Source organism: Nicotiana tabacum, chromosome 13, assembly GCF_000715075.1.
Source record: "Nicotiana tabacum cultivar K326 chromosome 13, ASM71507v2, whole genome shotgun sequence".
Taxonomy (NCBI): domain Eukaryota; kingdom Viridiplantae; phylum Streptophyta; class Magnoliopsida; order Solanales; family Solanaceae; genus Nicotiana; species Nicotiana tabacum.
Genome location: NC_134092.1, coordinates 122,599,246 through 122,618,208, shown reverse-complemented (window position 1 = coordinate 122,618,208; position 18,963 = coordinate 122,599,246). Strand labels below are relative to the sequence as shown.

Genomic DNA, 18,963 nt, shown 5'->3' with positions numbered 1-18,963 from the left:
GCGATTACACCTGAACTCAGGCCTTTCAGCAACACAACAAAACTCCAAGTTGATCCGTTGACCATCCGAAACCACCCCGAGGCCCTTCAGACTTCAATCAAATATACCAACACGTCCCATAAAATATTACAAACTTAGTCGAGGCCTCAAATAACACAACAATATCGAAACTACGAATCACCCTCTGATTCAAACTTAATGAACTTTAAAATTTCAAACTTCTACAATCGATGCCGAAGCCTATCAAATCACGTCCGATTGACCTCAAATTTTGCACACAAGTCATAATTGACATTACGAACCTACTCCAACTTCTAGAATTGGAATCCGTCCCCGATAACAAAAAGTCTACTCCCGGTCAAACTTCTCAAAAACTTTTAAATTTCTAACTTTCGCCAAATGATCCCAAAATGACATGCGGACCTCCAATTCCACATCCAGACGCGCTCCCAATACCAAAATCAGAATCACCATACGGAGCCATTCCCAAACTCGGAATCCCAAACATACATCGATAACCTTGAAATGCACTTCCATCCAAATTTATGAAATCATTCCAAAATGCCAACTTCCACAATAGGAGTTGAAACGTTCCCGGGTCATCCAAAACCCGATTCAAACATACACCCAAGTCCAAAATCATCATACGAACCTATTGGAACCGTCAAATCCCGATTTCGGTGTCATGTTCTAAAAATGTTGACCGAAGTCAAACTTGCCCTTTTTAAAGTCAACTAAGGAGCCAAGTGCTCTAATTTCAACCCGAACACTTCCTAATCCCGAACCAACCATCCCAGCAAGTCAAAAATTAGTAAAAGCACATACAGGGAGTATTATTTAGGGGCAGAGGGTTCTAACAGTCAAAACGACCGGTTTGGTCGTTACATTCTCTCTCACTTAAATATATGTTCGTCCTCGAACGTGCTAAGAACTACTCCGGAGTTTGCTGAAATCATTGTTTAGCGCCTCGTGCACCTACCCTTGCTACCATAACTTAGTTGAGCACATTAGCTCTAGCAAATCGGAAGATCCTCCCCTTTATTTAGGCAAATAAGCCTTAGAGCCAAATCCCAACACCCGAAATTCTCTACTAGGCATGCTTCCAACATACGAACATTGTTTCAATCAATATACGATGTACCACTACATGATTGTATACTCTCATTGAATTCACACCATGCACCGCATTATTCACATGACCACAATAGCATCCTCTGACAATAATAGCCGAAATCCCACGAATCGGATGCTCATAACACACCTCATGACATATATAAGTCCAGTTCCAACTCTTGCAATACTGCCACGATGGAAGAGATGTGTAGAAATTCATAACCAACTGCATAGTCAACAAATCATTTAGTCTCTCCTCCTGACAGGAACAATTACCTCATTATGAACTGAATAACTATATAAATCTGATCGCACTGATCCCAGGTCCAAAAATCTCGCCTCACCCAGTACAAGTCGTTCCTGTAATAAGCCACCACAATCATTACCAAAAGTCTCATATGATGCCACCATGTGCCAACAAGTGACAAACTCGAATGTAATACATAAGGAAAAATGAACTCTGGAAAGAACTACTCAATCCACGTAGCAATATAAACAACCGAAAAGGTGTTATGAACCTTCCTCAGAACATAAGAAATAAGACTCGTGAGAATAAATATGGGGAACTGTACTCAACATCATAATGTTGCGTCGTGCACCCCAATCCACACATGATACAGTTGCGGCGTGCAACCCAATCCAAACAACATACCCGTGGCGGCGTGCCACCCAATCCACACATGACAATAAATAGGGAAGTACCCATCAAGCCAAAACGCTTATACCTACGAAATACCCTAATGTCAACCACAAGCACGCCAAGTGCACAATACCATCAGATAGCGCCATATGCTACAAAACTCAAGCACGACTAAGGTACAATAAATGACATGCATCTCGAGATCCATCCTACTCATATAACACCGCAAACTATACGGGATCTCAATACGAGTGCGAATAATCAAACCGCCTCACAACCCACATGGCACAATAGAAACTACACGGAAGGGCCGACAATAGAAATAACATCCAAGGCCCGAAGACCCCTCCGAAAACAATGTTATGCTGAAATGAACACATCTAGCTTGAAAATAAAGAGCCCCGTTCACATTTAGATCCATCCACAGACCTCAAGCCGATTCTGATCGTACCGCACTGGGTTAATAACATTTCAAGGATCCACAATATCCCTTTTTCCCATGACACAAAAGAACAACCGTCAAATACGAAATAAACTTCCACAGTCCACAAACAAATGAACCGAGCGCCCTTCTGGCATAAATTCTCACATTAAAGATAGTACCACAATCTCCATACTTGGTTCTAAATCTTTAATCAATCAAGTGACTATATGTCACACTTATACAATCTTCCCGTGAGATACACTCCCACAACCTTCCGTACCAGGTAACAAGTCTGTACATCCATACCACCGACCACACTAATGTTGTAAGGCAAATTAGGAATCCGCGATCAGTACGTAAAGCCTCTTACACATAAAACCGTTAAAGGCAATGCCAGCTTACTCTAACCATCTGAATCCTTTCCTGCTCATACGAGCTCTTGACATTCTTGTCGACACCAAACTGTAACCTTGATCCTCAACTCCCAATTCCCATACCGCTCACTGCACCTAACATACCTATACGTGAGAGTACAAGAATTCCATCATGACTCCTTATCCACTAATAGATTAAACACTCCATCACATAGCAATGTTTTACTTAACTCATTTCAGGAGAACCATTGCAACACACGACTGAATTCCCATAACCGTAGAAAATACAATCCTCAAATAGTGGTCTAAACCACCATAACTCTTCCGGGATCCATCAACACATAGCAGGCCATAATACTCGAATGCCACCAAATAAAATCAATTACGGCGGATGTCAAGCCTCATACGTATTTCCACCAACCACATGTATAACTTAACACGCTGAAGGAACTAATCATTGCCACCATCATGCCAATTCAACCATTGCTAACCGATATGACTTCTTCTAATTTACTCTGGACTTTCCTTAGGAATAATAATAGATCCATTCAAAACATCATGAACCCAAATCCGCACTCATACTGAGTGATCTCATTTCATGAGACCACGTTGTCTCCAAAACCCACGAACCATCTCATACCCTCCTTATGCGTTTATTTGCATCTTTAACTGGTACACCTATTATGAAAATCCCTCTATGAATCCGAAGTTATTTTCTTCCATTCCTCCAATGCTACACCGCAACCCAAAGATAATTAACGTAGAACACTTCATGCCCCTTTCATAATCTGCTGCAAAAGCTCGATACCTAACCATACTACGAACTCGAAATCCTTGGGCACCACACTTAAATTTTTGAATCCACTAAGGCCGTTGTTGAGAGTCATCCACTCTGACTTGGTCTCGATTGTAATCAAACTCCAAGGCCCTACTAGCGTATGGACACCTTCTCAAAGAAGCATCCGGCTGACTCACTTTCCTTGTACATTACATCTACATGAAGCATAAACTCTAAGTCTTCCCAAATCCAGAATATGAATCGATAAGGCCAATTATAGCACACATTGCTCAACTCCTTTGTTCAAATTACCACTGATGTTATCTTTCCTTAGTCGGAATAACCAACCAATATGCCGATAACTAGAAACCTCAGAAGTAGATAACAATGCAATCCAATCGTAGGCGGTGAGGCTCTCCCACTTAGCTTGGAGCTACCATTGCATAACTCTAGAACCCACCAAGACTCCTTATCCCACATTGACATGATCTCGCATAATCGACCCGCCAATTTGTTTTTTGAAATCTCCTGTTAATAATTTTATGAACACTCTAAATCACTAGCCACATTCACATATTCGACCTCTTACCGGATAGCTAATAAAAATCTTCGTAGAATCTTTGTCAACACCATGCAACCACTAATCTGCTCACATGAGATAACTCACCCGTGGAAAGTCCATGTCGACACCTTCCAATGACGTGGCACTGAGTACCATTTCTACGAAGTCCTTAAACCATCCTGAGCCCGCGCTCATTCACCAGTTGTACAAGTTTGTTCACTCCCTATTGGCATTACTAAAATTGCGACAATACATCCTAACCCGAAGTCATGTTGCATTCCTCTTCATATCAAGCAAACTCATTTTTGTCGCATCCAATCTTTCCCCAGTCTAACCGCCAACATTCCAAATTAAGTCTGCAGACCTAGTCACTGTCCACCATGAATCCCAAATCACTCCAACTTTCCTCAGGACGTGTAGTTATCCTACCACATAACCCATATTCTACCTTGCCACTCTCCCACTTTTGTCAAACCCTCTCCTTTAAGTAACTAATCCACTTCTGTTTCTCATACTTGGTCTTCTAGAAATTAAACCATCGCAAGACACCTCCTACATGTCCGTCCTCATCCTTTGCTGCCCAGTCGTTTTCTTAAATCAAAATCTATCTTTGTAGAACTTCAACCAATAGATCACTACCAACTTTAAACCTTTCCGAAGATCATCTTTCTCGAGCCATCATACTAGGAACACCGTTTCGATCCTGAACCACTGCACACCGCGATCTCTGATAGCCGCTTCCCTGACATCATTTCACAATACTCTTCCCCAAAGGCGAATGGAAGAAGACCATAACACTGGCGAACTTAACACATTCCATCAAGGACGATGTCACCACATCACAGATGAAAATTCCACCACGCTCGAAAATACCAAGTCTCGCTACCCCATCGACCCAAACCTGAACATTTATAGTCCAATTGTCTTTGCTAGTCCAATTACTAAACCTCTAAATCATGCACTGAGAAATCCTCCTTCCGAGCCATTCACTGGCTTGGCACGTAGACATGCCCCCTACCATTACACCAACATCGTGCATAGACTCAAAATCATAAGAATTACAGATAGTGAGCTTAAATGACAGAACCTCCTTTCGTAAGAAGACGATAATAACTTGTTTGAATGCGTAGGGAGAAACATCCTGCTCCACGTCTGTAGTACCACAGAAACTCCTTGATGCTCAATTGACATGAGCTCTAAACATCATGTAAGAATGTGTAGGAAGAAAATAAAGGCACAAGCCCTAATGGAATCAAACCGAACGATAAAGGAATGAAGAAGGGAAATTCTCCTAACAGCCCTGTAGCCTCTCGAAGATAAGTACAGACGTCTCTGTACCGATCCGCAAGACTCTACTAGACTCGCTCATGACTCGTGAGACCTAAGTGAACCTAGTGCTCTGATACCATGTTGTCACGACCCAAAATTCATTAAAGGTCGTGATGGCACCTAACACCACTGTCAGGCAAGCCAACGATAATTAATTAACTTAATTACTCCTTTTAGTATTATTAAAACGTAATTTCCACCAATTAAATAGTAAAAGATAGAACTTACAGAGTAAGTAATAAATATATTCGTAACTAAAATATTAAACAACCCATAACCACTCCCAAAATCCAGTGTCACAAGTGCATGAGCATTTGCTAGGGAGTAAAATAAAATACAACATCTGTCCGAAATACAAATTAGACAGGAGAAATATAAATAACTCTGAAGGAGACTCTGCTTGCTACAGATCATAATATAGAATGTAGCTCACCTAAGTCCCCGCATTTAACTACACCCCTACGCCCACAAGGCTGCTAAACATATCTGTACCTGCACAAAAATGTCCGACAAGTGTAGCATGAGTACGTAAACAACGTGTACCGAGTAGGTATCAAGCCTAATCTCGAAGAAGTAGTGACGAGAGGTTGACTTTGAAACTCATTAAGGGTCGATAATATTAAAATAGAAATATTTAAATCAACATGATTTATAGGAATAACAATAATTTTCTTTAACCAACAAAAATAATTAATTCTTTCAATTCCATTAATTTCCAATTTATCACTTAGCTTCACAAGCTACAATAAAATATCAAGATATCATGTAATTATTATTAATATTATTAGGCACGATGTCTGTCGAGGTTGTTCGGCCCGATCCAGAGTGCCGTGTACACTGCCGAGGGACATGCGACACGATCCATAGATGCATCTATACTGCCGAGGCATTCGGCCCGCTCCACAAGAAAGGAGTTCATTTTATTATGAACCTCCAGAATGAGAAGATATTATAAGATTAACACATAAGGATGTACAATTGCCATTAACAGTCAAATATTTTGCGCATGAATTCAAATATGTGAAATCTCAGTCTCTTACTATTTTCTCTAGCAATTTACAATATAATTATAATACTTTAATTAAATAAAGGATACAATTATCACAAGAAATTCATGATTTGAGTCCAAAACTACCCAGACATAGCAATATTAGTAGCTATGCACGGAGTCTCATCACCTCGTGCGTACGTAGCCCCCACAATTAGCAACAATTATTAATTTAAATCACCTATGGGGTAAATTCCCTCTTACAAGGTTAGACAAGAGACTTATCTAACTCTGAAACGCCATAACCGGCTCCAAAGCCTTTCCAACAACTCCAACCGATGCCCATAGCTCCAAAACTAGTCAATGAATGCGTGAATCCATAAATACATGCTCTAACACTCATTATAATTCAATTTACAAAAATTTCCAACTCCTCTCGAAGAATCGATAAAACAACCCTCAAGCCCACGTGCCCGGATTTCGAAAAATTTTGAAGAAAATCTTTACCCATAACACCACAAATTCGATTATATTTCTTACTCCAAATTTCATGCCTAAATTCATGGTAGAAATCCAAATATATAATCTTCTAGGTTTCTTTCAAAATTCTCAAGTTTTCCACTAGTTTCCATGTTAAGATCTATATATAATCCAAGTATTTAATCCAAAATGAGAAGAAGTCACTTACCCCACAAGAGAGGATGAAGATGACACCCCAAACCTGCTCCAATATCGGCTCCCATGGACAAAAATGAAGTGAAATTGAACCCAATTCTCGTTTTAAAGAAAACACTTCCCAGCAACGATTTCCGCTTCTGCGGTTCATCAGCTACTTCTGTGGCTCCGCACCTGCGGAAATTCCATCGCAGGTGCAGTTGAAGCTCGGCCTAACAGCCCCCGCATATGCGCCCCATGCAGCGCATATGTGTGTCACGATCCAAAATCCCACCACAGGCATCGTGATGGCACCTAGTCTCTAAGACTAGGTAAGCCGATTTCAATTATATTTTTGGAGCCATTTTTTTAATTAAATAAGTAACCAAAACTAACAACGGAACAAATATGAATGTACAACCTCCCAAGACTGATAGTACTGAGTCACGAACTCTAACTGAATACATGGGATGATCACGAGGACTGAATATACAATACTGCTTGATTAAAATTAATAGTATAATGAAATGAAAAGACTCCAAGGGACTGCGACGACCAAGCAGCTCTATCTTGAATCCTTACGATCCCGCTTTAACTCTTCTCAAGTCCGATGTCTCCAATACATTGCTCTGCACAAAAATGTGCAGAAGTGTAGTATGAGTACACCATGGTCGGTACCCAGTAAGTATCAAGACTAACCTCAATAGAGTAGAGATGAGGTCTAGTCAATACACTCACTACTCTAATAATAAGAGCAGGATAAAACAACCAGTTATATGCACAACAGACAACAAGAATACCATTAATATCACTCAACAATTAATAAGCGCAATTACACCCAATTAAATCAAGTCCTTCAAATAAATGTCTTTCACATATAATTCTTCCAGATAACTCTCTTTTAAATATAATTTTCTGAAATAATTATTTTTCAAATATAATTCTTTAAATAAATCTTTTCAAATACAATTTCCTCAAATAAATATTTTTCAAATACAATTCTTTCATATAATACTTTCTAAGTAAAAATCCTTCCAAATAAATATTTTGAATATAATTCTTTCAATTAAAAAGTCACCATGAGACACCTCATTTCATAATCATAAAAATACAGGTCTCGGCCCATTTTTATATTTCCACGGCATCTCGTGCCCATAATAAAATCATCACATTTCACTGGCACCTCGTGCCCTCATTTCATCTCACAACTGCACGAACAATTCACGTGCCAAATATCATTATCATTTCATCACAGCACCTCGTGGCCATATTTCATATCACAACTGCACGGACAATTCACGTGCCAATTATCCTCATTATTTACGCACGGTACCTCGTTCCCACATTTCAATTTATAATATGCCTGGCAATAGCCACCGGCTCTCAATTTAAACACAAATCATATTGATATCAATTTACCAACAATAAGACAAATTGCACAAGGGATAAAAGTAAACACAAGAAAATCCAACATCGCATGAAAATTATCAACACCACAACCCCACATCATCACATATCGTCCCTGACAATAACCACCCTTATCGCTCCTATTGCCACGCTTATCACTCCTATAGCCACCCTTATCGCTCCGCCCAGACAATATCAATAGCCACCCTTATCGCTCATATTGCCTCCCTTATCACTCCTATAGCCACCCTTATCGCTCCGCCCAGATAATATTCCTACAAACACAACAGTGAAATGCCACCCTTATAACCACATAATATCAATGGTAAAATGCCACCCGTATCTCCCCAAAATAACAACTCACACAACACAACAATTTACACGGGAAATTATCACAGCAACATAACAAAATTAATTCATATCATAATTTGCCCAATGGCCACAACCAAATTCCAAAGCTACAACCAAGTCTTTATGTGTACAACACCCAAAAACAATCAATAGAGTTAGAAATTACTTAACATAAAGCAAAGTCTTCATTAAATTCAAATTTTTAATAATTATATAAACACCTCTTCTTAAGCTCATTTAATTAATTATTTGCAGAGGGAAAATCCATAATGAAATTAAATTCCAATAATTATCAAACCACCAAATTCATAGAATTACATTAATAATCAAGTAATAATCACATCAAATTGTCATATAATAACAGATTCAATAGCAACAAGGATTTAGGCACGATAATTAGATGATTAAATATATACCAACAATTACCCAATTTACAACACAATATGCTCAGGACTTTAACTCAATAAAATTTATACATATAAGTCGAGTACGTACTCGTCACCTCGCGTACACAGCTTTTCACATTTCACAAATGGCACATAAGACTCGATGCCTAAGGGGTAATTCCCCCACTCGTGGTTAAGCAAGACACTTACCTTGAATTGGCCTTCGGACAGCTCAGATCTATCCAAATTAATTGTATAACTTCATTAAAATTCATCAAAAAATAATTCCGGATAATAATACGTCGACTTAAAATTTTATTCCAAAAAGTCAATAAAAGTCAACGCGGGACCCGCCTCTCGGAACCCGATATAATTTTCATGAAATCCGAACACCCATTCCGATATGAGTTCAACCATACCAATTTTATCGAATTCCAATAATAAATCGACCTTCAAATCTTAAATTTAAACCAAGAGGGTTTTCTAAAATTTTCAACCCAATTCACTAATTTAGTGATAAAAACAATAATAGATTCATGTAATTTAACCAAAATCAAGTATGTACACAAATAAGTCTGTACACGCACTCGTCACCTCGTGCACACAGGCTACAATCAACATAGAAGACTCAAATCCTTAAGGGAAAAAATCCCCCACACATGGTTAGGCCAGATATTTACCTCGAACCAAGCTCAAACAGTCCGTAAGAATGTCCTTTCCTCAATTATCCGACTCTGAATGGTCCAAATCTAACCAAACACAATTGCATATCATGAATACAATGATAATAGACTCATCTAATTAATGAAATTAATATTTTAACAAAAATTCTGAAATTTGCCCTAAAAAGTCGACCCGGGCCCACGTCTCGGAATCGGGTAAAAATCACAAAATATGAACACCCATTCACTCACGAGTCCAACCATATAAGAATTACTCAAATCCGACCACAAATCCCTTTTCAAAACTCGAAATCTTTATTGAAGAAGTGCTTCCAATTTTTTCCAATTTCAACCCTAAAAATCCGAAACTAAATGGAGAAAACAACTATAGATTAATGGAATACAACCAAAAATGAGTTAGGAATTACCCCAAAGTTTCCTCTGAAAATCTCTCGAAAACTCGCCAAATTCCAAACTCTCAAGTCAAAAAACGAAGAATGAAACCAAACCCTCGGATTTCTCTTTTATGCCCAAGCGTGACCGCACATGTGCATAATTAGCCGCATCTGTGCAAACGCAGGTGCGCACGTCCAAAACGCACATGCGCTTCCTCTCGCTTCTGCGCGCCAAAATTCGCTTCTTCGGACCCGCTGATGCGCATAATTTTTCGGCACTTGCGGAGACTGTTGAGTCCAGCTTTTCTCGCACCTGCGCCTCAACCTTCGCATATGCGGGCATCGCAGATGCGGAAATTTTCTCGCACCTGCGGCCCCTGGCACTCCTCCACCTTTCCGCTTCTGCGCTTTCCTCTCCGCATGTGCGCTCTCGCACCTGCGGTCTGTGTCTTGACTGTTCCTCGTCACTACTCCACCGTGGTTAGTCCTGATACTTATTGGGCATCGCTGTGGTGTGCTCATGCTACTCTTCTGCACATTTTTGTGCAGATCCAGGTACTTGTTCGTTAGCTAGCTGTGTGAACTGTTGCTGTGGAGATTCAAGGTAAACCTGCTGCTACGTTCGCAGGCTTCGGTGTCACCTTCCAGTTTTTGTTTTGCATTGTTTATTCTTATTTCTGGACAGTTGTATTTAGAAGTTTCTAGCAAACACTCTGTAGAGCTTATGAGTTGTACTACCGATTTTGGGAAATTGTAAGAGATTTCTATTTAACTTGTTAAATGTTATTTAAATAGTGTTATTTCAATTAATGTTAGGCTTATCTAGTCCCTAAGACTAGGTGCCATCGCGATACCAAACGGAGGGAAATTTGGGTCGTGACAAACTGTTACATGTCTTAGTTGCTTTCTATGCCTTAACTTGTTACTTGTCACCTATTACTCTTGTATTGAAATGCTTGTTTCTTCCATGATTCCACGATTAATTGCTACTTGTCTTACTTGTACACTTTAATTGTCATATCTTTGGCTTGCCTTGTTACTTTGTGTTAATTGTAGCATTTCTTGATTTGGTACGAGGTTCCTTTATGGATTTGCTTTCATATTCTTTAATCGTAGAGATTCCTGCGATTTGGGTTGTTGAATTGATTATATCTAATGAATTTTTTTTGTTTATGGATCGCGCTGCACGCCGCAACTGGTGGAACAAGGGAGGATTGATATTTATATGGTGGGATCGGGTTGTGGCCCGCAATGAATTTTGCATGTTATTTTTTATATTGATATGGTGAAATAGGGGAGGATTGTATTTGTACGGTGGGATCGGGTTGCGCGATGCAATGGATTGTGTGTTTTGTATTCATTATTAAATTGTATTAGCTTTCGGTATTTTAATACGATATTCTGAGGACTCGTGTTTCTGGTCTTACTGATTTTGAGGATTGAGTTTATTTTCATCAGTTAACTACCTTAATTTTCATGTGTACTTTTCCCGCTATTATTATTATATTACGTACAGGTTATTGTAAGTGACCCGCCTTAGCCTCGTCACTACTTCGTCTAGGTTGCTCGGCACTTACAGAGTACATGGAGTTAGTTGTACTCATACTACACTCTGCACTTCTTGTGCAGATTTTAGAGTTGATCCTAGCGGTGATCAGTAGATTGCTCTGATTGATTGCCTGACGGAGACTTGAGGTACAGCTGCACGGCGTTCGCAGCCCTGAAGTCCCCTTCTACCTGATTCTAGTTGTTTACTTCATTTCAGATAGTCATGTTTTCATTCAGACCATTGTTTTTATTACTCTAGTCGCTCGTGTACTTGTGACACCAGAACTGGGATTGTATTTAGATATCGCTTATGATTTTCTCACTCTGTTTCAGTTTATTCAGTTCTTGGTTATTATTTGATTTGAATTATTAAGAATGACTAGAAACTATTCTAACGTTGGCTTGCCTAGCAAGTGAAATATTAGGCGTCATCACAATCCCGAGGGTTTTAAACTGTTCCCGAATAAAGTGTTTTAAACGATTCTTGAAAAACAAAACAAGACACAAGAGTAGTATTCAATAAAATTCGTAACTGATTTAAAGTTAAACAGACCCCACAATCCACATACATAGACGCCAATAATGAATCATATGGCTACTGGTTGGCTTACTAGCCAGTTAGTATACAGTCTATGACAGAGCCAAGATTTTCACTAAGGGATGTCAAAATATAAAAAGTTTAATACACGAAAAATCAAGGGCAGTAAATGTATAGTAAATATACATAAAATAATTTTTTTTTACTAACAATATAATGTAATTTTCTAGCGAAGGAGTGTCACTAGTTTGAATGGGGCTCCGCCACTGTGTACAGTCAAGTAAATCCTACGTTAGATTTTTTTGGAATCTATTTTTGGCTGATAATACATGGGTGGTAGGTCTTTCCTAATGGGGGGTGATAATACATTGTAATATTAATAACCAAATCAAACCAAAGTATTTACGGTTCGGTGCGATTTTTTTAAAGTTCGGTTCGGTTAATTCCGATTTATTTTTTCGGTTATTAACGGTTGAAGATTTTTATAACTTGGATTTACTTCCAGTGGTCATAAAATGCGAGAAACTTTGTTCTAAATCAAGTCTGGCTTATATGATTTGGACGCATTAATGCGGATTGAGTGCTTTCAGCTACTCTAATCTAGAGAATCCTGGAATAAACAAACACAAATCTAGTTGTACCGGAACAAAGTTCTGTTGTTAATTATCGGATTCAATTCCTCTTAGAATAGCCCACTACTACTGTTTCTAGTAGCAACATGAACAAAATAACAATTAATCCACTAGCAGGATTTCACGTCCAAACAGAACACAACAGCTACCGAAGATTGCTCAGAGATTAATGAAACGTCAAAATAACTTAGCGGAAAATTACAGAAAGTCAAGTCCATGTTCCTATTTAACAAAATAACGTAGCATAGAAAGGGATCAATAGAAAAAAGTTACATGCTGACTTTAACTTAGCGGAATAATCAACACAAGAAATTTTCACCAAAATCGAATGAGCTGAGGAACAGAGAAAAAGAACTCAGAACTCAGAACTCAGAAGAAGTCACACTAATCTGAGGAAGAAGGATGAGCAACGAGCTGAGGAAGAAGGCAGCAGTCGCACAGAGCTGAGGAAGAAGGCAGCAGTCACACAGAGCTGAGGAAGAAGGCAGCAGTCGGACAGATCTGAGGAAGAAGGCAACAGTCGCACAGAGGAACCCTAAATCTAATTTTTTATTTAAGTTTGGGAAATGGGAATTTATCAGTAAGACTAAGTCTTAGGTAATTAGATTTGGGTAAATTGGGTGGGCTTCAAATGGGTATTGGACTATTGGGCTTCAACCTTCAGATGAGTAATAAGTTTTGGACTCTAAAAAAAACTCATATGTTCAAACCTATTTTTCTCAACTAATACCAAAAATTTCGGTTTTTCGGTTTAACCGAAACACCAAAACCGTAAACCGCACCGAAAAATCGAAATTTAATAATTTAAAAACCGTGCACCGATCGAATAATCGATTAAACCGAAACCGAATAATCGAAATTCACGGTTCGGCCGGTTGTTTAGGTTCAGCCGGTATTATACCCACCCCTACTTTGGACTTTGGAATTTGAAGAAGAAAAAAGAGGTTGTTTACTAGGCTGTGACTTGGGAAATCTTGAGGGGAGAGGGGCTTTGTTGCCAGCATCAAATCAAAGAGAAAAATAATGAATCTCACTAGCAAATATTTTCTATTTATTTTTTTATTCTGTGTTTGGTCACTGTACTTGTGTACTACCTTTAAACCAAATCGGGCTAATTAAGTTTATTCACACTGGTGGACCAAACACTATAGCAAGAGTATCTTTTAAACTAATTATCAATATCTTTTCCACAGCACAGTGACCAAACACTTTGATTTAATTAATACTGCTATTTGACCAACTACTCCAAGCAGATGTTATATGTAATAAAGAGCATATCTTTAGGTTTGCGATCTGATTACAATGGTGACTTATAGGGATATTGTCTGTATTAATTCTGTTAGAAGTTGGTTTGATCAAATAATTGCGTGACAGTATATAATTGAGATATCCTTTTCGCACTCTGTGCTTGGCGTGTTCTTATATACTCTTTTAGAATAGTAACCCTTACTCGAAAATTCGGGCTTAGGATTTCTTTTCATTATCAGTCTTTCTCTATTATTAGGCACAATCTAGTTTTGAATTTGCACTGTTCTCCACATGAAACTTGTGAAATTCTTGGACATAAAGTCATCCTGCAGCTAGTTAGTTCAGTCTATGGAGATCAAGGTATGATATGTTATTTAGTTTTAACAAAAACTTCACTCCATTTTTATGCTTCAATCCAGTTACCCTCTTGTACTTTTTGCTATGTTACTAAATAGCTAGTGTGTTAGTGTGAATATATTTAATTTTGTGATTCTCTTCAAAACACAAAAATATTTCATCTCAATGACTTGTTTCCTGATACTCCTCTTAATAGTTATATTTTTTTCTCACTTTTTGCTGCAGCCAAGTGATGCAGCTAGTGGACCTGTTTCACCCACGGATGCGAGAAGATCTTACGCTAGTAATCCCAGTGACAGCCATTGAGATTCATTTTAACTGTAGTGGATGTCTTAGGACAATGTAATAACTGACTAATATGGATGATTAACTATATGTTCTTATTTAGCTTGATGACATATGATACTACTCTGTCATAGTATTTTTCATGGTTAATGAAATGTTGATGTTTCTTAATTTTATTCTTTTGGTTTAAGGATTAATATTTCAATTTATATTAGAAAAAATATATGGCATATTGATGATAAAACATCAATTCTATAATATATTTAAAAATATATGGGGTTAAAACCCCCAAAAAGAAATAGGAACAAATTTTGATAGTGTATACATAAGAAATTGCGGGGGTTTACAACCCCTACACTCCAAAAAAAAAAATTTAATTTAAAAAATAAAAAATGATTTTCGTGCATGGAGGTTCAAACTGCAGTTTGCGGAGGTTAGAAACATCCGCTATTTACTGTCACGGCGGTTCTGGAAACCTCTGTATTTATTTGCTGCAAATCAATAGTGACGATGCTTAATACGGGGTCTGCCCAACTGCGTGACAGCAAATAGCGAAGGTTAGAAACCTCCGCAAATTAAAGTTTTAACCTCCGCAATTCACTCGTTTTTTTTGTAGTGAATATTGACAAGGAACAAGACGGAAAGAAGCCGCCTTTAATTTATACAAGTTGCATGCATGTAAAACTTTTTTATATAAAAAGTATGGATAAACTTTACGGAAGTCCACAGTTTGGACAAAAAGGGCTGCTGCCTGGTAAAGTCAAGTAAGGCAACGAGGAAATGATTAAATTATATTTACAATAAAAATATTAATTAGAGTTGGCTGCGCATCTCTCACCACTATATATACTTCTCCCTTCTCTTAATTTAAGTCATCAATTTTCAACAATTGAGAGTTCCTTTCCTTCTTCCTTAAAAGAACAAAAACAATACTCTCATCTTTAATTAGCAATGGCCTCAGCAGCAGTAGCCAACTATGAAGAAGAGATTGTTCGCCCCGTCGCAGACTTCTCCCCTAGTCTATGGGGTGATCAGTTCCTTTCATTCTCCATTGAAAATCAGGTAGTTTTTTAATTTTAGTTTCTTCTTTATGTTTTTAATTTGAACAACATTAATTTTGCTCTAATTTAAGTTTTCTTTCAAATATAATAAAAATAGGTTGCAGAAAAATATGCTCAAGAGATTGAAGCATTGAAGGAACAAACGAGGAGTATGCTGTTAGCAACCGGAAGGAAATTGGCCGATACATTGAATTTGATTGACATTATTGAACGCCTTGGTATATCCTACCACTTTGAGAAAGAAATTGATGAGATTTTGGATCAGATTTACAACCAAAACTCAAACTGCAATGATTTGTGCACCTCTGCACTTCAATTTCGATTGCTCAGGCAACACGGTTTCAACATCTCTCCTGGTAAGTTCATCATGAAGTTGTTAAAATTATTATCCATTTATTGGAAGAAGGCTAATTCATCTTGAGTTTTCTTTCTTGAAATACCAGAAATTTTCAGCAAATTCCAAGATGAAAATGGCAAATTCAAGGAGTCTCTTGCTAGTGATGTCTTAGGATTATTAAACTTGTATGAAGCTTCACATGTAAGGACTCATGCTGACGATATCTTAGAAGACGCACTTGCTTTCTCCACTATCCATCTTGAATCTGCAGCTCCACATTTGAAATCTCCACTTAGGGAGCAAGTGACACATGCCCTTGAGCAATGTTTGCACAAGGGTGTTCCTAGAGTCGAGACCCGATTCTTCATCTCATCAATCTATGACAAGGAACAATCGAAGAATAATGTGTTACTTCGATTTGCCAAATTGGATTTCAACTTGCTCCAGATGTTGCACAAACAAGAACTTGCTCAAGTATCAAGGTGCGATATATAAAAACGATGAACCCTTTTTGATTCATCATATCTCAAGTACTCATGTTAATTTCTTATGCTGCAGGTGGTGGAAAGATTTGGATTTTGTAACAACACTTCCATATGCTAGAGATCGAGTAGTTGAATGCTACTTTTGGGCATTAGGAGTTTATTTTGAGCCTCAATACTCTCAAGCTCGCGTCATGCTCGTTAAGACCATATCAATGATTTCGATTGTCGATGACACCTTTGATGCTTACGGTACAGTTAAAGAACTTGAGGCATACACAGATGCCATACAAAGGTATGAACTTCATCAATTCACTTATTCCTTGATAGTGAATGTCGTCGTGAAAAGATTAAGACGAATTTCTACTCATTATAGTTGTGCTCTTTCAAAATGCATGAATTCACCTTAATTTTGTCATCCTGCAGATGGGATATCAACGAAATTGATCGGCTTCCTGATTACATGAAAATCAGTTATAAAGCTATTCTAGATCTCTACAAGGATTATGAAAAGGAATTGTCTAGTGCCGGAAGATCTCATATTGTCTGCCATGCAATAGAAAGAGTATGTTCGAGCAACTTAACTATCGAAATACATTTTTTCCTTAATCCATTTCTCACTTTGGTTTACCTTGTGTTCGTCTTTTAGTGATTAGAAACTTGATACAGTTCAATCAATATTTTCTAACACTTGAACACATATATGTTTTGTATTCACAGATGAAAGAAGTAGTAAGAAATTATAATGTCGAGTCAACATGGTTTATTGAAGGATATATGCCACCTGTTTCTGAATACCTAAGCAATGCACTAGCAACTACCACATATTACTACCTCGCGACAACATCGTATTTGGGCATGAAGTCTGCCACGGAGCAAGATTTTGAGTGGTTGTCAAAGAATCCAAAAATTCTTGAAGCTAGTGTAATTATATGTCGAGTTATCGATGACACAGCCACGTACGAGGTATGATTTGCATCTCAAGAAATTATATCATTATATGGGATTTGGACAAACAAAGTGTTGCGACGACAATTAAGGCAATATAAAAGCTAACCTTTAATTTATCTGCTTTCTAGGTTGAGAAAAGCAGGGGACAAATTGCAACTGGAATTGAGTGCTGCATGAGAGATTATGGTATATCAACAAAAGAGGCAATGGCTAAATTTCAAAATATGGCTGAGACAGCATGGAAAGATATTAATGAAGGACTTCTTAGGCCCACTCCCGTCTCTACAGAATTTTTAACTCCTATTCTCAATCTTGCTCGTATTGTTGAGGTTACATATATACACAATCTAGATGGATACACTCATCCGGAGAAAGTCTTAAAACCTCACATTATTAACCTACTTGTGGACTCCATCAAAATTTGAGCTGCCATTTGTTGCTCATCTCAAGGAAACTTCATTCTTCTTTGTTGTATAATTACGTTGTTAGGGAGCTGTTGTGCAGTGCACTTCCTAAACTAGGACCTTCTTAAGATCCTTGTAATCACAATATTTTGTTCTCGATATTCATACCTGAATATACTTGTTTAACACTTCAAATGATAGAAATTAAAGTTCATCCGATTTCACTTCTGTGCTATCAGCATATATACATTTTTTCATTCCGTCCATTTTCTCCTCTTTGTAATTTCATGTATATATCTAGGATGTAATAATAACTCTAAACAACAGTTTTATTTGGGATTTTTATCAAGCCATACACTATATGAAACCTTTTTACCCTCCCTACTCAAGTTTCAACGTAATTACACGGGGATATACAATTTACCAATTATATATATAAAACAAAGGGCAGCCCGGTGCACTAAGCTCCTGCTATGCGCGAAGTCAGATTATTTCATCAAGAGTTCTCAGTAAAAAAAATTTCTTTAAACTACATCAATTCTTATTTTCTTTTTGGACCATTCCTACGAGATCTCTTGTTATGCCCTTCTTGTCCGCAGTTGCCACATGAAACATTATACTTCTTTGCCTTTATTTCATCATATGGTTTGTATCTTTATTTTTGAGGTCTCCCTGGTTGCCTTTTTCCTGTAGGTGGCAGGACAACTTCTTCTGCTATATGTTGTGGCACATCCCATTTGCTTTGATCAGGTAGAGGGTCCACTCGTATTTCATAAGTATGCAGAAGTGTCACGACCCAAAATTCTCACCTTTGGGACCGTGATGGCGCCTAATATTTTACTTGCTAGGCAAGCCAACGTTAGAATATAATTAGCCATTTTAACACAATTTTGAATTAATTAATAACAAAGAAAAAAATGCGAAAATAAAGTCTGAAATATAGCGAATAATCCATAATAATCGCGATGTCTAAATACCATCCCAGAACTGGAGTCACAAGTGCACGGGCTTCTAGAATAATACAAACAAGGGTGTAAATAAAAATAAAGATGTATCG

At 37.9% G+C, this 18,963-nt stretch overlaps 1 protein-coding gene across 1 annotated transcript; it reads left to right on the top strand.

The window, feature by feature from the left end:
* Positions 1-15,544: 15,544 nt before the first annotated feature.
* LOC142167922 (5-epi-aristolochene synthase) lies at positions 15,545-18,125 on the top strand. Its single transcript, XM_075228444.1, has 7 exons — positions 15,545-15,733; positions 15,830-16,088; positions 16,176-16,551; positions 16,628-16,846; positions 16,978-17,116; positions 17,272-17,517; positions 17,631-18,125. Exons 1-7 carry the CDS (start codon positions 15,623-15,625, stop codon positions 17,925-17,927), a joined length of 1,647 nt encoding a protein of 548 aa, XP_075084545.1. The 5' UTR covers positions 15,545-15,622; the 3' UTR covers positions 17,928-18,125.
* The last annotated feature ends 838 nt before the right edge of the window (positions 18,126-18,963 follow it).

Coding starts and splice junctions, on each gene's coding strand:
- LOC142167922 (XM_075228444.1), top strand. CDS start 15,623: ATGGCCTCAGCAGCAGTAGCCAACTATGAAGAAGAGATTGTTCGCCCC. Junction 16,847..16,977: donor TACACAGATGCCATACAAAG/GTATGAACTTCA, acceptor GTCATCCTGCAG/ATGGGATATCAACGAAATTG. Junction 17,518..17,630: donor ATGACACAGCCACGTACGAG/GTATGATTTGCA, acceptor TCTGCTTTCTAG/GTTGAGAAAAGCAGGGGACA.